This window comes from Polypterus senegalus, chromosome 18, assembly GCF_016835505.1.
Source record: "Polypterus senegalus isolate Bchr_013 chromosome 18, ASM1683550v1, whole genome shotgun sequence".
NCBI lineage: Eukaryota > Metazoa > Chordata > Cladistia > Polypteriformes > Polypteridae > Polypterus > Polypterus senegalus.
In genome coordinates this window covers 22,443,197-22,464,782 of record NC_053171.1, presented here as the reverse complement: position 1 = coordinate 22,464,782, position 21,586 = coordinate 22,443,197, and the positions used below count along the sequence as shown (strand labels likewise).

At 39.4% G+C, this 21,586-nt stretch overlaps 1 protein-coding gene across 2 annotated transcripts; it reads left to right on the top strand.

Moving 5' to 3' along the window:
• Positions 1 to 1,984: 1,984 nt before the first annotated feature.
• Positions 1,985 to 21,292, top strand: si:dkey-177p2.18 (phospholipase B1, membrane-associated). Of its 2 annotated transcripts, none has more exons than XM_039742051.1 (8): positions 1,985 to 1,989; positions 4,225 to 4,290; positions 9,069 to 9,160; positions 9,913 to 9,994; positions 11,131 to 11,232; positions 15,091 to 15,186; positions 17,086 to 17,157; positions 20,802 to 21,292. In XM_039742051.1, exons 2-8 carry the CDS (start codon positions 4,276 to 4,278, stop codon positions 20,946 to 20,948), a joined length of 606 nt encoding a protein of 201 aa, XP_039597985.1. In that variant the 5' UTR covers positions 1,985 to 1,989; positions 4,225 to 4,275; the 3' UTR covers positions 20,949 to 21,292. The 2 variants fall into 2 exon arrangements, with proteins under 2 accessions (XP_039597985.1, XP_039597986.1); XM_039742052.1 differs by lacking the exon at positions 1,985 to 1,989 and adding an exon at positions 3,165 to 3,224.
• Positions 21,293 to 21,586: the final 294 nt, after the last annotated feature.

The window sequence follows — 21,586 nt, the reverse complement described above, 5'->3', positions numbered from 1 at the left end:
ACTGAATCAGAGACTCCAAAGTCTGTTCTGCGTTCACTTAACACCTGCCATTACCATGACACACTATTGTATGGTCATATTGATTAAATCAGACAGCAGTTGACAGACCTTTTGACTGTACTTCACTAAGCTGGTTCTGCTAGCCTAACTGCCAAAGTAGCCAATATTCTGCATTAATGTAGCTATCGTAGTTTAACAAAGCCAGGATTGGTTGAGGGATTTCTTTCATTTTTCCCAGTTTTAGTGTATGTTGAGTGTATTTTGCACTCTGTGGTTTACTGTCACCTCATTTGGGTAGTCGCCTGACTTACACCTAATACTGCTGTTATGGGCCTTAGCCCATCCCCTAACCACACACACACACACACACGGATATCATAGTGACCCGACATTTACGCGATAGACATATGAGCGGCGACAAAATAGCGCCCAATAAAACGCGGCGTCAAAATCGCACCGACAAAATCACGAAAGTTTCATTAAATATGAATTACTAGTTTAAAGCATATATAATAATGTTTATTTTAGAAGTCAATATTATGAGACACGGCACGCAAATAGTCCTTAAGATCACGCCCTGCATATGTAGGAAGAATTGCAGCAAGACGTCTTGATAGTTGAGCGTATTTAGACTTGCTGGCTGCCTGACTGCTGGTAATTCCGCTTTGTATACGACGCGTTATGCCAACCCTCGACCGAGTTATTTTACTCTCGGCATGCCATCAGCAGTTATAACAGTTATAACCTAGCACATGATGTGTACATAATGCGCACGTACGCGTCCCATTCTCTTGGCCTCTCTCGCGATTTTGTCGGCGCGCATTTGTCGAAAACCAGTTAGCGGTTTTGTCGGCGCTCATTTGTCCATCGCGGTTTTGTCAGGGCGCATATGTCTATCGCGCTTTTATCGGTGAACCGATATCACGGTTACATAAAGATTGGTATTAGGATGTGTGTCTTATTTAAAGTTTATACTTTGTAACATTTCTGACTTTTTCCTTCACTGTCTATTGTTGTTATGATGGAGCAAAGGGAGAGTTCTGTATAGCTTCAAGAATCCTTTTCCATAATTAGAAATGAGTAATATGATAAGTTAAGAGAAGAGGCTTTTACTTTTTACACTCTTTGACAAATCTTGTGTTTAAAGTATATGATTATTTCAGCAGTAAGGGTCGGGGCAGGGAGGTTTCGGGGAGAGTTATTGGGGGCTGAAATCTCTCCATTTACATTAAGGAAAATAAGGTTTGGCACTTGAACATGGCACTCTTTTCTAATGGAAGCAGACATCTTGGGCAATCAATTCATGGTAGAACATTTTAACTGAAGGCTCCAGAGGGGACTGGGTGGTCTCATGGTCTGGAATCCCTACAGATTTTATTTTTTCTTCAGCTGTCTGGAGTTTTTTTGTTTTTTCTGTCCCCCCTGGCCATTGGACCTTACTCTTATTCGATGTTAATGTTGATTTATTTTGTTTTATAATTGTGTCTTTCATTTTTCTATTCTTTAATATGTAAAGCACTTTGAGCTACTGTTTGTATGAAAATGTGCTATAGAAATAAATGTTGTTGTTGTTGTTGTAGATCACCGGGTCTTGACAAAACTTTATTTTAACCTTAAAAGTTATTTTCCAAAGCCAAGTGGCACAGTTGCACATCAAGGTGCTCTTGATGCCTCACAGATATAACGTCTTGCATATTCTCCTGTGTAATTCTTCCAACTATCCAGAGTCAACTTGTTAGATTAAAATGGTGACTTTAAATACGCAAAGTTTTTACTTAGATGTCTGGCACCTTTGCTTTGTGTCCAAGATAGGTCCCATGAATCTTTATTGACAAAGAAATGGGTTCAGAAAATGTTGGTGCTTTTGGTGCTACATTATAAATAAAATAAACATTTACTTCATTTCAGGGTATCAACTTTGCAGAAGATTGGAAACTGGTGACAATTTTAATTGGAAACAATGACTTGTGTGACTATTGTAAAAACAAGGTGGGCATTTCCTTACTCATACAGAGTACAGCTGATCTATGGATATAAGACAAGGTTGTATGATTTATTAGAAGAACTCATCTGGAGGTTTGTTTTTTTTTGCATTTCTGGTTAAAATACTACAAAAAAACAAACAAAAAAAGACATAGCACCTCTGGAAATCATGCAGAGGAGTGTAACTAAGTATATCCGAGATCAAAGTGCATGTTCTAATGTGGCATGCCAAGGGAATTAAAGTTTGATATTTTTCAAGTCAGTTATTTCTTCACAGACATGGTGTACATATATATATATATATATATATATATATATATATATATATATATATATATATATATATATATACTGTACATATATGTGTATTTTCCATGCCTAATTATGTTCTAAAGTTTAGTGCTTTGTAAAACTGTTATAAAACATTGTGCCCACACTGGAGGTTTATCGTAGAGCAGTGTTTCCCAAACTCTGTCCTGGGGACCCCCTGTGGCTGCAGGTTTTTGTTCCAGCCAGCTTCTGTTTCTAATTGCACTCCTGAGCTAATTAAGTGAACTCATATTTCCCAAGTTCTGTATTTAGGGAACATTACAGTATAGAAATTTGAAAACAAAGTTTGCTAAAAAAATATATATATTAAAATGTACCAAGCAGTTATATAATGTAGGAATAATGTATTTTTTTTTCTTTTTAACGATATTTTCATCTTGATTTTCATTCTACTTTTCTAGGTGTTCTAATTGTTTAATTATTTACTAATTAGTGAGTCTGAGTAGTTGCAGACTTTGATTATTCAGTGTTGTTTCCCTGGGTGTCTGATATGCTCATTTTTAATTGTCATTATTAAGATACAACGAAGGAAGAAAACAGAGAAAGGGCAACATATACTGAAATCAACAAAAGAGAGTTAAGCATTTAAATCTATAGCAAAAGCAGAAATATTTATAAATGTCTTATGAATGTAAAAATCATGCTGCTATGCTTTTCTGAATGTCGAATAAAAGGAAAAAAAATACTAGCTAATTAAATGAGCTCAGTGCTATCAGGTGTTGTCACTGATTAGGAATCTGGTTGGAACAAAAACCTGCAGCCACAGGGGGTCCCCAGGACAGAGTTTGGGAAACACTGTCGTAGAGGGTATGGAGCATGGAGGAAAAACTTTAAAATCTTGCCAGATATTTCATTTTTTTGAGCCAGGACAGAAATGACATTGACTTAAAGAGAAGAGATTACTGTAGCGGGTAATGCTACAACAATGGGCTATAGAACTGTTACTGTTCAAATCGACCATTTTGGTTCACTTCCACTATTATTATCCAATCCAATCCAATTTTATTTATAAAGCACTTTAAAACAACCAGCACAGGACCAAAGTGCTGTACAATAAATAGTTGACAGGTAAAACAACACAACATTTTTGCACATAAATAAGAATATGGTATAATACATAAATAAAACAGCCCTACGATAAAACAATATAAAATGGAATAAAATCAGCTAAAAACAACAAAAGTAAAATGAGCTAAAACAAACTTCTCACAAGGTATCAAAGGCCAGGGTAAAGAGATGGGTTTTTAAAAGAGATTTAAAACCAGACAGAGAAGAGGCCTGTCTAATCTCTAGAGGCAAATCATTCCATAGCTTGGGAGCTGCTACAGCAAAAGCACGGTGGTCTCCTCTAAATTTACGCTTAGTCCTCGGTACATTCAGGAGCAGCTGATCAGCCGACCTGAGAGAGCGAGTGGGTGAATAAGGCTGTAGGAGCTCAGAGAGATAGGGTGGGGCAAGGCCATGAAGAGCTTTAAAAGCAAATAAAAGAATTTTAAAATGGATCCTAAAAGAAACAGGCAACTAGTGAAGTGTAACTAAAACAGGGGAAATGTGCTCAAATTTCCGAGTGCCAGTTAAAAGACGAGCAGCAGCATTTTGGACCCTCTGGAGATGAGTAATCAATGAGGCACTGACTCCTACATAAAGTGCATTACAGTAGTCCAGCCGAGTAGTAACAAAGGCATGGATTACTGTTTCAAAATGGTGCCGGGACAGAATTGGCTTTATTTTAGCCAACTGCCTCAACTGGAAAAAGCTTGATTTAATGACCGACTTAATCTGGCTATCAAACTTAGGATCAGCATCAGCATATTATTATTGTATGTTTGTTTACTAATCTGTGTATTGTTTTTTCTATCAATATTACTTTTTGCAGTTAATTAATTTTAATGATTCTTTCATTTTACACAGACACTTTTTTCAGCTGAGAGCTTCATTTACAATCTGACTGTGGCCTTGGATATGCTGTATAATGAGGTATAATTTTATAATATTTGTAATCACAGATCTATTTGAATTTGTTCATGTTTCTTGCTTATGTAAAATGACCTTTTCTTATCTGTATATATAAAGGAGAGTTGGGATCCGAGAGACTGTGTTTGTGTGTTTGTGGAGGGATGAAGAGTTAAGGCGGGTAGGGGAGTCACGTGATCATCTCCCCTCCCATTCACGTCATTTCATTCTCTTCAAATCATTTCGCTCCGAGCTGAGCTAGCTGACGTGGTCTTGCCGTTCTTTTTCCTTAGTGTTTAGTCCTTTCTCCTTTACTAATTTGCTGTTTAGTACACGCGGTACTTACACAGTCACTTATAAAAGGGGAGAAAACTCCGTGCAACAAATGGATATTGAAACTACCTTGAAAGACATGCAATCAACGTGGCCATTAAACGGATCCCAAGAGAGGTCTTCTAAGTTGGAAAAAAGCGCTTGGCTGCCAAAACCAGCGCAACAAGAAACGACTTCTACGTTAGAAAGAAAACGATTCGCTGCCAAAATCAGGCAGTTAAACGAATCTAAAGAAGACAGGATTTCAAGGTTTTCAAAAGGACGACTGGCTGCCGAAACCAGGCGGTTAAAAGAATCTGAAAAAGACAGGACGTCTAGATTGGAAAAACCACGATCCGCTGCCGAAACTAGCCGGTTAAACGTGCAGCGAAGCGCGCCAGGTCTGCTAGTTGCAAATAAAAGATATACAGTATGATGCCTCCACAGTTGAAGAATCTATGTTAGGACATGGCCACCAGATGTCACTATTCCAGAAAAAATGAATCAAAAAGCAGATATATTTTGAGTGAAATTATTCTCTTGCAGAAGAAAACTGTACATAAAACTACAGTAAGGGACCAATATATTAAACAGCCCAAACAATGTCCATCATAACTAAAATCTTAAGGTTGTATATTAAAACACGAATAGCAGGAAAACATTAGTAAAAAATATGGATGTCTACTTTTATGGAGGTTCCTATTTAACGTTTTTTGAGAGTCATTTTTTGCTACATTGTTCTTCTAAGTAATTGTGTTTTGTGAAGATTATTTACATTTTTTAACATACAAGAAAAATGTGTTATTTGTGCGTAATTATTAGCCTGCTTTTCACTTTGTTTCAAGGACTGTTTCCAGAGTAATGGTTTGTGTTGAGTAATAAGTGTTTCTGTTTGTAGAATGGATATTTACTTAGAAACATATTAAATAGTATAGGCCATCCGTTTGTTCCCATTCTTGAACTTCACTTTTCTATTTTTCTCATTGTTGGGAGCTTCTCAGCATAGTCCCCAGTGACTCAGAATGCCAGTCCATTTCAGATCACCCACATCCATAATGGACTTCAACAGGTGACCTAACATCCTAAAGGGAAACCAGATTGTCAAGCCCGTGCATCTCCCGTTGGGCTGAATGGCATCTTTTTATAAAAGTATTTCTTAAGCTATTATTAATGTGCTGACTCTGCAATGACAGTGGTCAGGACTTTAGAACTGAAAACAATACCAACCACAAATATTCCGCTGTGCAATTCAGCAACCACTAATAAAGAAATAATAAGAGAATTCTGTAGGGTTAGGGAAGATGCACTTCCCTAAAACATTGATTCAAAATTTCCAATATAGGGCACAACATATTTGCTTTTTGAAAGGTATTTTTCTCACTAAGAGGGAAATAAAATAAGCTGCTGTATAGGAAAAAGAAGATACTCTCAGGGCCAGAACTTGGCATTAGCCCGAGATTCTTCATATGAGGTAATTAGGCATTTCACACGATCTTCTGTACCTGTCAGTCACGGCTATGATGCATCAAGGTGCATTTGTTCTTTTATATAAGTTTGAAGGGAATTAGCTATCCACCCATTTTAACTGCACTTTGTCCAGTTCATGGTGGTGGTGATCTGGGGCCTGTCCTAGTTTAACATGCAACACAGGTAAATTAATGGAGATAATTATTAAAGAAGGGTAGAACAGGAGTATTAGCAAAAACTCTACATGGGTTCAGACAGGGAAGGTTGTGTGTCATTAATGTGGAATTCTATGAGTAAGCAACTGAAGAATATAATTGGAGAGGTGCATAATGATAATATTTATCTTGATTTTCAGAAGGCTTTTCATAACGTACCCATGAATGATCAAACAAAAAGAAGTGTGAATTCAGGACACAGCCTGTAAGCTGTTACAAAATTGGCTCAAAAACAGGAAGAAAAGGGTTATGGTGAGGGGAACTTATCAGATTTAGATCGTGTTATAAGTTATGACCAGCAGGGGTCAGTGCCTGGGTCACTGCTCTTTTTAATATACTGTACAGAAATAATCTGGACAAGCTGGTTAAGTTTACAGATGATACCAAACAAAGCAGAAGGGTAATGCAGATTTTGCTAAACTGTTACAGAATGACATGGATAGCATACAGCTTTGGGTAGAGTTGTGGCAGATATAATTTAATGCAAGTATGCATGTAAGGTATTACGTGTAGGAAGTAAAAAATGTCAGATTTGAATACACCATTGGGGAACTGAAACTTGAAAGCACCCCTTATAAGAAGGACTGGGAGTCAATGTGGACTCATCACTATCTACATCAACACAGTGTACAGAAACAATCAAAAAAATAATATGATGTTAAGTTAAATATTATGAGGTATGCAGTACAAGTCAAGTGAAGTTATGCTTAAGTTACATAACACAATGGTGAGGCCTCACCTAGAGTACAATATTCAGTTTTGTTCTCCATATTACAAAAACGACACAGCAGCACTAGGGAATGTCTAGAGAAGAACAACTAAGCTGACTGGAGAACTAAGAGCTATGAGATATGAGGAGAGACTGAAGCAAATGTATAATCAAACATAGACATGATTGAAGTGTGTAAGATTATGAAAGGAATTAGTACAGTAATCCCTGATGTTATTTTAAAGTACTACGGGGCTCCGCCCTCTGCTCACTTCGCTCCGCCCACCCCCGGGTTTGGTTTACCGGATATACAATTTAAAGAGATTGTTATTTTCATGGGAATTGTTACATATGCATTATTTCCACTTTTGCTTTAAAACTTTTGTAAAAACAATACTTGTCCTTTATTTCCAGCACTGGGGCGTGGCTAAATCTCTTTCTCGCAGGACGTATAACACTACTTGCGTTGTGAAGGGTGGGGGGGCAGCTGAACGCATGCTAAGGAGATGCTGTCGGATCTGCTGCTGGCTTGTGGCTTGTCTTTGTTTTAAGAGCTGGGAGCACATGAAGTGTGTCCGCCAAAAGCATTCCAACAACTGCTAGGTTAGATGTCCGTGAACTTGTTTTAAATGTTGTCTCACTGCCTTGTCTTGCGTGACGTTAAAGTGTCTCTCGCGGGACTTCAAATTGCCTTCCAAGAAGGTCACGTCTCTTCTCCCTAGTCTCCCTCCCAGGATTTTGTCCCAAGATTTTTTTTATAATAGAGAAAAATTCTGCAACAAGAACGCAGTTGGAAACATGTTAATGGCAGATTCCTCAGAAATGTTAGAAAGTTCTTCTTCAACCAAAGATTTATAGATCTTGACTTTATTTCACTTTGGACAATCAGAATGGATTAGAAGGGGGAGCTTGTTGGACTGAATGGCCTGTTTATACCACAAGGTTTCTAATGCTTTAGTGTTCTAGCTGCATTTGCCACAAAGTAGGAACCAACCAACCAAGGATGGAGCACCAGACAACCACAGGATATGTTGGCTCTTACATCCACACTCACTCTTATTAGGCCAGGTTAGTCTCTAGTTAGCCTAACATGAATGCCTTTGTTACATAAAAGGTAAAACAAGACCCTATAAGAAAAAACACCCAAACACGGTAAGAAATTCTAACCTCCATAGAGATGGTGAACAGACCACGACTGAAACCAAGCCTCCTGGAGCTGTGAGAGAGCAATGCTAACTCCTGTGCCACCATGGGTCAGAATAAAGAATACATTTATTCTTTTATTTAAAAAATGACTTGAAAATAAAGTAACTGAAATGATCAAGTCTTAACATCTTGTCTACAAAGATTAGTTCCTTTTAAGAACTGATTTACATTTTAGTGAAAAGACCTGAGGTCCTTATTTGTCAAGATGAAAATGGGAAGAAGGGTAAAAACTGGAAAACTGGCTTTATGTTCCGAATGGCAGATAACCACTGATTTATTCTGGAAGGAATGTTCAAGTTTGCTACCAGGTGGTGTTACTGAATAAGATTAGCTTGTATCTGTCTTAATGAATACCTCAATTGACTGCTATTATAAAGGACAGGATTGGCACCAGAGTTGGGAGCACTGGCACCATGTTTGCCAAATTGTTAACCACTTCAACAACCTTGCCAATGATCGCTGAAAAAGAAAACTTTAATCTTTGCCTTACCAACCTGTAGATACAGTATAGCATCATGATGCTCCAACAATGATGGACCGAAAGCCAGAAGACTACGTGACCATCATCATCATCAAGTCCTTCCATGAAAACCCTAAATACAAAGAGGACTGTTCCACTTATGTTAGGCAGAATGCCCAGAGGGGACTGGGTGGTCTCTTGATCTGGAACCCCTACAGATTTTATTTTTTTTCTCCAGCCGTCTGGAGTTTTTTTTTGTTTTTTCTGTCCACCCTGGCCATCGGACCTTACTTATTCTATGTTAATTAATGTTGACTTATTTTTATTTTTTATTGTGTCTTCTATTTTTCTATTCTTCATTTTGTAAAGCACTTTAAGCTACATTTTTTTTGTATGATGCAAAATCTTATTCAGTATTCCTTTTTTTCTGCAGATGCCAAGATGTCTGGTGAATCTGGTTCAGGTGCTGCCTCTGGAAGCACTCAGAGAGGTTAATAATGGAGGTCTAGGCTGCATATTGCAGAAGTATGTCAATATCATTTCATTTCTATTGTATTATCCTAATGAGGGATGTTTATTGCTAACATTTGTCAGTTTATCTTAAAATACTGCCTTCAGAACCCTTACCACAAAACGGGAGCACAGAGACCATTAGTCATGCTGAGGAACCAGCACACAAATTGAACGGGTTATGCCACAAGATTAGTATAATTATCATTAGCTATTCTTGACAAACTCACAGTCACTAAATCCACATTTCTCTTAGAGATTCCCTATTAATACTAATAACTAGTGGTTCCTATTGTTTTTTTAATATAGAATATATATATATAATATATATGGGGCGGCACGGTGGCGCAGTGGTAGCGCTGCTGCCTCGCAGTTAGGAGACCAGGGTTCGCTTCCCGGGTCCTCCCTGCGTGGAGTTTGCATGTTCTCCCCGTGTCTGTGTGGATTTCCTCCGGGCTCGGTTTCCTCCCACAATCCAAAGACATGCAGGTTAGGTGGATTGGCGATTCTAAATTGGCCCTAGTGTGTGCTTGGTGTGTGGGTGTGTTTGTGTGTGTCCTGCGATGGGTTGGCACCCTGCCCGGGATTGGTTCCTGCCTTGTGCCCTGTGTTGGCTGGGATTGGCTCCAGCAGACCCCCGTGACCCTGTATTCGGGTTCAGCGGGTTAGAAAATGGATGGATGGATATATAATATATATATAGTATATAAAACAATTGTTAAAAAGAATATTAGAAAAGTACTTAAGGTTTTAATTTTTTTTTCCAGATCATTTTGCTCTTGCTTGGTGAGACCCACTGCAGACTCCCCCGAACTAAAAGAACTCATTGAACTGAATGGAATCTTTCAGGTAGTTCACCTATTTTGAAATGTACAGAACCTTATTTGCGCCATTTAAAAAAAAAATGTAATCATTTTGCAAAAGTATTGTGTCATTTTGTAATATTTATTGTGATTTCTTGCAAAAGTATTATATTATTTTGCAAAAATATTATGTTATTTTAAAATAATTATGGGATTATTTCACAAAAGTTTTGTTTCATTTTGCAATTATTATTGCATTATTTTGCAAAATCATTGCATTATTTCACAAAGATATTGCCCGCTTTGGTTGGTAACATCATGCACAAGCTCTGGTTGTATACTGTAGTGACTGCTAATGAGGAAGAGGATAAGTAGTAGCAATGAAGTGACAAAAAACTGTGATATGATGGTACAAATTGATGATGCATTAATTATTACAAAATAATGCATTCATTTGTTTTGTTAGCAGCCCACATTGCAAAGATGAATAAAATTTTTAAAAGAAGTGTTTGTTAAGGTCTTGTTACATAATAGTAAATAAGTAATAGATGTACTTTTTGGGGGCGGCACAGTGGCACAGTGGTAGTGCTGCTGCCTCGCAGTTAGGAGACCCGGGTTCGCTTCCCGGGTCCTCCCTGTGTGGAGTTTGCATGTTCTCCCAGTGTCTGCGTGGGTTTCCTCCCACAATCCAAAGACATGCCGGTTAGGCGGACTGGCGATTCTAAATTGGCCCTGGTGTGTGGGTGTATTTGTGTTTGTCCTGCGGTGGGTTGGCACCCTACCCAGGATTGGTCCCTGCCTTGTGCCCTGGGATTGGCTCCAGCAGGCCCCTGTGTTCGGATTCAGCAGGTTAGTGGATGGATGTACTTTTTGGTACCTAAAGTGTTACTGAAACTGAAAGCTCAAATAATTGAAGGTTATAATAGGAATTTAGAATGTATACTGAAAATGTTCATATTGTAAAATGTATTACACATGTTTATATATGTAAATATTATAAGACAGCGTACTTTACTGTTATCGTATTATAGCTGTAGACTAGACGTGTATAAGAACACTGAGCATCAAAAGAGTAAAGTGCATCACGCTAAAATAAACTGAATTGAACTGAATTTACTGCATTCATGTTAGCAGTGTGGCTATGAATGAACTGTATTTATTTATTTATTAATTTTTTTATAGCAAAAGGTTGAAGAACTTATAGCTTCTGGGAGATTTGACAAAGATGACTTCACTGTAATACTTCAGCCCTATCTGACAGAAGCACAGCCTCCCCGAGATCAGGTGAAATCTAGATGTCAGAATTTTAGAGCTGTAATGTATCCTACTCAGTTGCTGGTATATATTCCAGCAGAAATGTAAATCTGAAGCCAATTAATACTAAGACAAGACGCACTTGTTCAATGAAACGTTTATTTATTTGTGCATTACAGTGATTTATAGGGTCATTATTTTCACAGGCACAAAGTACAGTGAAATTCTTACTTGCATGTCCTAATTAACATGCATCACGTTGCCACTCTCAATCTACATGAATAGTGAGTTTATATCCTTTACCACAAAAGTTGGTCTTTCTTACGTGGCAAATCTCAGATCAGTATCAGCATTATAACAGAGAATTCCAAAATAGTTTGGATCAGGGTTTAGCATAGCCTCGGGGTATACAAGTCACAAGTTTCTCTCCCCTAAACAATTATAAATAAAAACTGTTAGAGTGCTTTCACCGAGCCAATGCCTGAAACTTTATCATGATTTGAACAATATTTTATCATAATTAACCTTTTAAATTAAAGTTTGATTAATTTAACACTAGAATCTCCACGAGTATTTGCTTACCTAAAGTCCGTGTAATAATTACTATACTTGTGTGTCACTGAAGTCAGGTCATTCTCTTATGTGCTACCGTACCAAAGGTTACTAATTTTTCCATTTCATGTTACATCCTCTGGTGTTTCTGAGCATTGTCACAAGAACTAAGCTTTCTTAAACCAACAAAAGGAATAAATACAGGACATTAGCACCACCTAAAACAGACCCAGCATCATATTCTATCACATGTATGAGTGTCACCCATTACTTATTTCTTTACTAGGACAAGCTTTAAGACACTATTTTTAAAAAGAGTCTATAGATGTATATTTCAATAATACATAGACATTGGAAAGTTTTTAGTGCTTCATTCTATTAGAATTTGTAGAGAAAAATGCAGAAACAATTTTAATCTGGTACATTAGGCTAAATGCCTAAAACAAAACATTAAAATACACAAAGTATGTTTTTATTTCTTTATAGACCTAGACTGGATTATGAGGCTCAATTATAATTTGATAGATACCTGAATGGTAATAAATTTGTAAATGTACTAATATAAAAGTATGAAAAAGTGATATACTGTATGCAAAATGTAAAATAAAACAAACTTCAATAATAAGTTACAGAAACAGCTCAAAAAAAGATTTCACCTATTAGTTCTTTTTACTATACATTGTTGTGGAAATCGTGTAATTAAAATAAAGCACAAAATTGCTTTCAACAAAAATACAAAAAAAATGCTCAATATAAAGATTCTATCCATTATCTATATATACAGTATATATAATTCACTAAGGGCACGCAAGACACTGAGCGCAAGCAAGGCACAGCCCCGCCCGCCAACTCTGAGACCATGGGATACGCTCGACAGAGCCCCACCCGCCAACTCTAACTCTCCTACCGTGTCATGGGATACACATGCCAACTGTATGCCTCCTCCCAAGTCCAGCGTCCCTCTCGAGGCTCACCAAACACAGCCTCAGTCGCTTTCGTCTGTGCAAAAGTCCACATGCACCTCTGAGCCACGTTGACTTTACACCGCACGCAAGACAGAGAGCCACGATCGCCAACTCACAGAGCGCCGCCCACCAACTCTAACTAAGGGCAAGCAAGACAAAGAACGCACGCAATACAGAGAGCCACGCCTGCCAACTCACAGAGCCCCGCCCACCAACTCTAACTAAGGGCAAGCAAGACAAAGAACGCACGCAAAGACAGAGAGCCCCGCCCACCAACTTTAAGACCATGGGATTGTGGTGTTATGGGTCCACAGCTCGTTGAGCAAAGGCCATTCATTTTAAATAAATAATCGACGCGCTCGCGGAGTCGTTGGGCCATAGCGAGCCGTGGGACGATCCGTAGGGTGTGGGCGTTTCTCACCGAGTGCACAGGTGAGGAACTGCCCACATTCGTGATTGTCCCATGGCTAATGCTGCAGCTGCTGTGGCCCCGCGTCATTTTAAAAAGAAGCGCGAGTCGGTTTTGGGGGGGGGTGAAAAAGAATTGATCGGTGAGAAAAAAGGAAAGGAAAGAGGACGGAGGTTACAGGGAGCGAGGAAGCAGGCGGTGCGTGAGTGTGGTGAGCGCGCGATCGCGCTCGTGGGCAGCTGCGAGGAAGCTGGGTGTTAGGCCGACACCCAGGCGTTTGAGTTGAGGTTGCTCCCGCTGAGTGACCAGGTAGCGGGAGTGCCTAGAGGAAAGCGATGAGCCGCAGAAGGCCGTGGAAAGGCAGCGGAAGTCGGGAGGCTTGGTGGTGGAGTCCCCAATGTGTGCGTCCTGGTCATTGGTGGACATCAAGTCTCGGGGACTGGGATGAGTGCCAGACCGAAGCCAGGGATCGGGAGGTCTCCAGTCTCACGTGTGTTGTAGGAGGGCAGCTGCAGAGAGCGTCTTGCCTGCTGCTAAGCCCATACGGGATAAGCAGGTGAGACGCTAACAGAAACGCTAATAAACGATGCACCGGATTTGTTTGTTGTTTTAAGACTGCTTCCTAAAGAAGATTTTAACCTCTCGTTTTAAGGATGTGTTTTTTTTCTATATATTGGTTTTACTCCTACGTTCTTTTATGGATTATTTATTTAATGAACTTTGACTGGACTGCACTATTTATGAACACTTTTTTTTTGTTGACTGTTTTTAATAAAAGCACTTTTGTACTTTTCAACCATCCCCTTGCTCAGATGCTCAATTTGCCTCCATTGACTGGCTCACTCGGTTTCATTATCGACGGTGTTGGGTTCAAGTGCTTCCAACAGCAGTGGGAGTGTGGAGCCTGAACCCACATCGTCACAGGGATATGCACACATTTAGTTTATAAATGGATATAAATAATTGCATGTAAACGATTTGCTAAAATCTCTTGTATGTAAACAACACTGTTTAAAACGTTATTGTTTTTTCATCAGAAAACCCGGTTTCCACGTCTACCTGTATTAGTTTAAATGGCACTTTTACCACTCGCAATAGGGCGGACGCGCTGACTTATCGTGTCGACTGGGCAACACAGTGAATGCAGCGTCTATCTATATACGAGTATGTCTATGTTTTCCGTAGCCTGCTGCAGGAAGGTACTCTCTCGACCATTGGCATTGGTTTCGCTCCTTGCTATTTTCGTTATACTTAGGTTTCCTAAGCCTTTGTTATACTGAATTCCTTTCTCACCGTAGGCAGAAAAGACCCCCAGAGGTGCTCCATAGCACACCCTGGTGGAATAAACTTGTGGCACAGGGTCAGCAATATGTACAGCACCCCGAAACAATTGCAGGTTAAGGGCCTTGCTCAATGGCCCAACAGAGTAGCATTCCATTTGTGACTGTTGGGATTCGAACCGGCAGTCTTCAAGTTACCAGCAGAGATCCTTTACATGAAACCCCAGGAACTTGTAACTCTACACCACTTCCACATCCTCCCCCTGGATAGTGACAGGTCTCAGAGACTCCTTGGCATGCCTGAAGTCCTCCACCAGCTCTTTTGTCTTGCTGATGTTGAGTTGCAGGTTGTTGTCCCTGCACCATAAGACAACATCATCCACAACATTCCTGTACTTTGACTCATCTCCATTATTAAGGATCAGTCCAAGATGCTAAAGCGCTACAAACATGATTTTCCCTGCACACTAGACAAAAGTAAATGAGCGGAATTGAGTATGTGATACATTCATGCTTATTTATTGATGGTGTCATTTTTGATGGGCAGAACAGGGACACAGTAATTGGATAGTACCCTGCATTTAAATCCTAGTGTAGTCAATGTTGGCTGTTTGCATGTTCTCACCATTACAATTAAATTATTTCAAGAGGTGGTAAAATTGATTTTTTTATTTTTCTATAGAAAGGAAATATCGATTTTTCCTTCTTCGCACCTGACTGTTTCCATTTCAGTGTCAAAGGACATGAGGAACTTGCAAAAGGACTCTGGAACAATATGGTAAGACATGGAATAGTTATAGAATAGTATGGAATACTGTAGTATATATAGTTATACTGCATATACACAGTGCATATATATTTTGCAATTGCAGTGGTCTGGTAAAAGTAAGTTAGGTTGCATGTCTGCGTGTTACGCTTACTGTACCTGCAGAAGTAATGTCCATAGTGGAGGCAGTTGCTTCTGGCAGCTTTACTGAAATTTAAAATTTTATTAAAAACAATCTGTTATATAAGTCATCATGGCAAGGATAGTGTGAAGGGGATGCTCAGCTATCAGGAGGTTATTGGGGCAACATTGTCAGCAGGTTGGCATAGGACAACTTGTTGACAATGGATATCAATGTTGTGCCACTTCAACTACAAACACAAGTTCTACCACTTAACTTAACGGAGATCTCCATTAGCCACACTAAGCTGTGATGGAGCTTCTTGCGCAACAGACCTTGTCCCTCTCAACTTCACTACATGCGGTGACAATTACATCTGTCCATGCAGTCTGACAAAGCGAGAACAGAGAGGAATGGAAAGAGGGCTCTAGGTCTCCTGGTGGCTTAGGTGGCAAAGTAGCCTCAGCTTAACCAGATAGTACTTGTAATCCACCCTAAAACTAAAAAATGAAAAAGAAACTCAAAAAGAACAAAGAAAATTCCAACACTTTTGTAATAAAGAGAAATTTGCTGACACATTCAAAAAACAGAAACTGGTCGGGCCAAAGAAGATCTTTTTGCAAAGTTAGCAGATAGCTTTGCTATTATGTACAGACAGGTCCATCACCATACTGTTGCAGGCCAATAAATCTGCTACTGTTACAATAAAATGCATGACTTAATGAAACAAATATAGCTGATACTATTAGAACAGAAGTGAAAAATGTCACTAGTCTGTTTGGTTTTATATGCCTCAGTGTGTTGAACACGTCAAAGCATTATTTACTGTAATATTTCAGCCTAACAGTTAATAGTTGTGTGAGCACTGCAGAGTGTATGACATTTTCTCCTGCCCTAAACGGCATGGCAGCCCTTTTCAAATTGCTTCACCCATCTCAGAGAAGACTGTCAATGGAAAGCTCTTTCAAAAGATTGATGCTACATTGGACTTGCTCAGTCATTTCTAGTTTTTCAGTATTCATTAAAATGTAAAACAACAACAATACTATCTAGTTTTCTTTTAATTGAAATTCTGACAAATTGCCAACCATAATAACAGGTCTAATTGATCTGCAATGTGTTTATATGAATGTTAAGAAGCGTTGCAAACTAAATCTGCTGACTCCTGGGCAATGGATGCACAACAAACACCAGAATCTTCAGCTAAAAATCTTAAGCGGCAGTGCGGACGTCACGTCTTAGTGATCCTCAATGGGCTTCAAACGTAATGCAAAATTGAATCTTAATATATGATCACCATCATGCCAATCAAGACTTCACATCCCTCATGCTGCTTCTTATTACAACCAACCAACCAACCAACCATTTTCTAACCCGCTGAATCTGAATAGGGTCACGGGGGTCTGTTGGAGCCAATCCCAGCCAACACAGAGCACAAGGCAGGAACCAATCCTGGGCAGGGTGCCAACCCACCGCAGGACACACACAAACACACCCACACACCAAGCACACACCAGGGCCAATTTAGAACCGCCAATCCACCTAACCTGCATGTCTTTGGATTGTGGGAGGAAACCGGAGCGCCTGAAGGAAACCCACGCAGACACGGGGAGAACATGCAAACTCCACGCTGGGAGGACCGGGGAAGCGAACCCTGGTCTCCTAACTGCGAGGCAGCAGCGCTAACACTGCACCACCGTGCTGCCCCTTCTTATTACAATGCTGCTCATTTAAAGTGTTTGCTTTTATTTGATTGATTGATTTATTTATCTATTTATGTTTTATTTAAGTTTCAACCAGAAGGAAGCAAGGACAAGCTGGATTACATCTCAGAGCCAATACAACTAATTTGCCCAACAAAGGTACAGTAAGCAAGACTCATTTGAAATGCTATGGTGTGATGTTGACATATTTAATGCAAACCATATAGATCTTCAACTAGTTCAGGATTTTGGACAATAAATTGCTAGGCCCCTAATAAATCATTAACATCTTAATCAAGCATTTATGTAACTCTTGTAACTTCTGCTTGAAGCACATTTTTAAAATTCACTCAATCCACCAGTATGAATTTTGGCATAATTAGTTTGAGAATTTCTCCCTAAATTAAATACAGTATTAATATTGGGACTTAGTGACTTTTGCTACTATTTTATACTGCATATAACATGTTTGCAAGTGTAAATTAACATGCAAACATGTTATATGCAGTATAAAATAGTAGCAACAGTCACTAAGTCCCAATATTAATACTGTATTTAATTTAGGTGACTTTTGCTACTATTTTATACTGCATATAACATGTTTGCATGTGAATTTACACTTGCAAGTAAGAAGTTTACCGTAGTCTCTATACATGACAATAATGTGAAATAATAAACCAATAAAACAAATGTATAAATAGAGTGTCACCTCAAACGGAATGAGAGTTAGAAATTGTATCCTCAGTTATCACTCAACTTTATAGACATGTTTGATTCAGAAAAGTATATTTATGTTGTAAAACATCCCTTACCTATCCAGCCGTCCATCTGCTTTGCAATCCAGTTGTTTTCATTCCATCAGGACAAGGCTAGAAACCCAATCATGTATGGCACACCAGTCCATCAGAGAATAGTAATAATTTATATTATTTTTAATTGAGTAGTATGAAAAACAAGTTCTGGGGTCCCAGGTTTGGATTTTCTGCTCTTGTCTACGTGTCTGAAAGGCATCTTGCTAAGTCAATTGAAAACCGAATCTCTCCCATTTTTGGAATGGTTGTGATAATTAATTTGAGATGTGAAAGTCTAGAATTCTGTTTGTAGTTTGTTCCTGCCAGGTACCCAATGCTATTGGTATAGACTTTGACAGATCTACAGTATATCCCTGTACTGTTAATGTGAAGGGCAGAATAAAGATTACCAAGTAGCAGAGATTAAAAGAAGCTTTAAAATTAAAGGGGTGCCCAAAAGAATAATCAAAAAATGTGTACCCAAGAAACTGTAGAGATTATCAAAGCATACAGGAGCTACGCTAGAGGTGAAAATGAAAGAACCAAAACCAGTGTTGACACCAAAATCCTTTCTAATGTCCTTATATTGATCAAGGGAAAAAGTCTTTCATAAGGTTGTTTTGTTAAAGACACATGTGGTCATCTTCTGTAGTATGGTCACCATGATGTCACAGGTCAAAGGCCACGTTTGGACACACCTTCTCATTCAATGGGTTTTCTTTATTTTCATGACCATTTTCATTGGTAGATTCTCACTGAAGGGATCAAAACTATGAATGAACACATGTGGAGTTATGTACTTAACAAAAAAAGGTGAAATAACTGAAGACATGTTTTATATTCTAGTTTCTTTAAAATAGCCACCCTTTGCTCTGATTACTGCTTTGCACACTCTTGGCATTCTCTCGATGAGCTTCAACAGGTAGTCACCTGAAATGGTTTTCACTTCACAGGTGTGCCTTATCAGGGTTCTTTAGTGGAATTTCTTGCTTTATCAATGGGGTTGGGACCAGCAGTTGTGTTGTGCAGAAGTCAGGTTAGTTGGACGATCATTTATTTTTCAACAGGACAATGACCCCAAACACACCTCCAGGCTGTGTAAGGGCTATTTGACCAAGAAGGAGAGTGATGGAGTGCTGGAAATGGTCATGAAAATAAAGAAAACACATTGAATGAGGAGGTGTGTCCAAACTTTGGGCCTGTACTGTACATAGCAACCACAAAGCATAACAGTGGTTGACCACATGCACAAAATGTGAGCGTCTATGACAGCAAATACACAACAGGCTGTCACCAAAAATAATAAGAAAAAATAGAAACAATAGGGAAGTTAACAGGTGGCACGGTTGGCGCAGTGGTAGCGCTGCTGCCTCACAGTTAGGGGACCCGGGTTTGCTTCCCGGGTCCTCCCTGTGTGGGTTTCCTCCCACAGTCCAAAGACATGCAGGTTACGTGGATTGGCGATTCTAAATTGGCCCTAGTGTGTGCTTGGTGGGTGGGTGTGTTTGTGTGTGTCCTGCAGTGGGTTGGCACCCTGCCTGGGATTGGTTCCTGCCTTGTGCCCTGTGTTGGCTGGGATTGGCTCCAGCAGACCCCTGTGTTCGGATTCAGCGGGTTGGAAAATGGATGGATGGATTAGCCCATCCTAAAGGAATAAGGCCTTGTTCACATGGGCGTTAAGTTTTTGGATAAACGAACTTGCTCTGAACGTCCTAGACGTTTATGTTGCATTTTGTGGTGACGATCGATTGACTTCTACACCGGCGTTCGTTTGTCTCTGTCTAACGCCAGCCTGCAGCCCAAATTGTAGTTTGTGTGTTAACCTGTCGAGGCAGTGTCGGGAACTGGATATGAAAGCCCTTGTCGTTTTATTTGAGGTGCCTCCTTTCAATATGGACCATTTTGCTATGATAGATATTAATCTTCTTGTTTTAAAAATACTCGTTAATATTGAGCAAAAACAAAAAGATACTTACCATTAGTGTTTCACTGATCTAATTTGTAACTAGGGCAGATACAAACTGAGGGTGTAATTTATATGAAAACCAGTTTATAGGCCCTGCAGACATATGTAAGAAAGGGTACAAAACCAAGAAGGGAGTTGCATTTAAGGGATGTCATAAAAACAATGCAACTGGCTCTACATCACATCATGGAATCATACAGGTAAGGGCTGGCACTCCATGGCAGATCCGACCAAATACTGTGCAACTAATCCTATAGGGAGACACTAGTCTGTGAATGGTATGGATGGGATGTTACCACAAGATTGATTAAATGGAATAATCCATTATCCAACCCGCTATATCCTAACTACAGGGTCACGAGGGTCGGCTGGAGCCAATCCGAGCCAACACAGGGCGCAAGGCAGGAAACAAACCCTGGGCAGGGCGCACACACACACACTAGCGACAATTTAGAATCGCCAATCCACCTAACCTGCATGTCTTTGGACTGTGGGAAGAAACCAGAGTACCTGGGGGAAAATGGCATAATATCCATCCATTTTCCAACCCGCTGAATCCGAATACAGGGTCACGGGGGTCTGCTGGAGCCAATTCGAGCCAACACAGGGCTGGAACCAATCTGGGCAGGGTGCCAACCCACCGCAGGACACACACACACACACACCCACACACCAAGCACACACAAACGGGCCAATTTAGAATTGCCAATCCACCTAACCTGCATGTCTTTGGATTGTGGGAGGAAACCGGAGCGCAGACACGGGGAGAACATGCAAACTCCACACAGGAGGACCGGGAAGTGAACTCAGGTCTCCTAACTGCGAGGCCGGAGCGCTACCCACTGAGCCACCGTGCTGCCCCTATGGCATAATATACCAGATATTTTTTCTTCATATACTGACATTTGTTTCTTAAAGTTTTGTAAAAATATTCAGGTCTGAAAGATAAAATGTTTATCATTGTATCAGCACTTTCAATTTGGATTTTCTTCTTGTAATAGTTTCCATTGTTATAATTTTTTTCTGTTTGTTTCTTTTTTTTTCAGGCACATCCTTACATTTATACTAAATACAATTCAGTACATGATAATCCTACAGCTCTCGGAAAGGTTACTGGCAACTCAGCCACTTCATTCAAACACCAGTTGCTTTTGCTAGCTTTATCCAGTATTTGTCTCCTAATAATACTTTAGACTGCCAGGAGGATTATGAGTATGACATTGCTATTTTAACAACGCCGGTCTGAAGATCCAGAAGTTCAGATAACTAATAACAAACCTTGTAACTGGTAAAATACACTTACACTAGAAGTGAATCGAGCAGTTCAGTTCACACTGCAGTGTTCCCAAATAACAATAAGAACTGTCTTTGTTTTCTAAAGGAGCCGTTAACATTTTATACAGTTACCTTTTCAGTTGTGTGTTTTGCCTTGCTTTGTGCTGACTTTCTTAGAGAAGACTATGAGAAGCATTTAACTGAAACATCTCTTCATAAAGGCTAAGAATGCAAATTACTCATTAATTGAAGCAGCGACTTAATTGGTTAATAAGCAGCATTCATTTACCTTTGCACATTATTTGTACATTTATGAAGAGAAGAGAAAGGAGTTTAAAGTGAACAATATGGCTTCTGAATGTTTGCTTTGGGTTGTGCTTTTTGGAGATGTGTTGAAGGTTACAGTAACTTACTCTACTTGACTGCTTTTTATAATAATGAGAAAGGAATATGTATATTATTATGTACAGTCAGTATATGAATTTTTTTTTTTCAATAAAAAATCTGATGCAAGTGACATTCTTGCAGTGTATGGTTGCAGTTATTACATTCAACT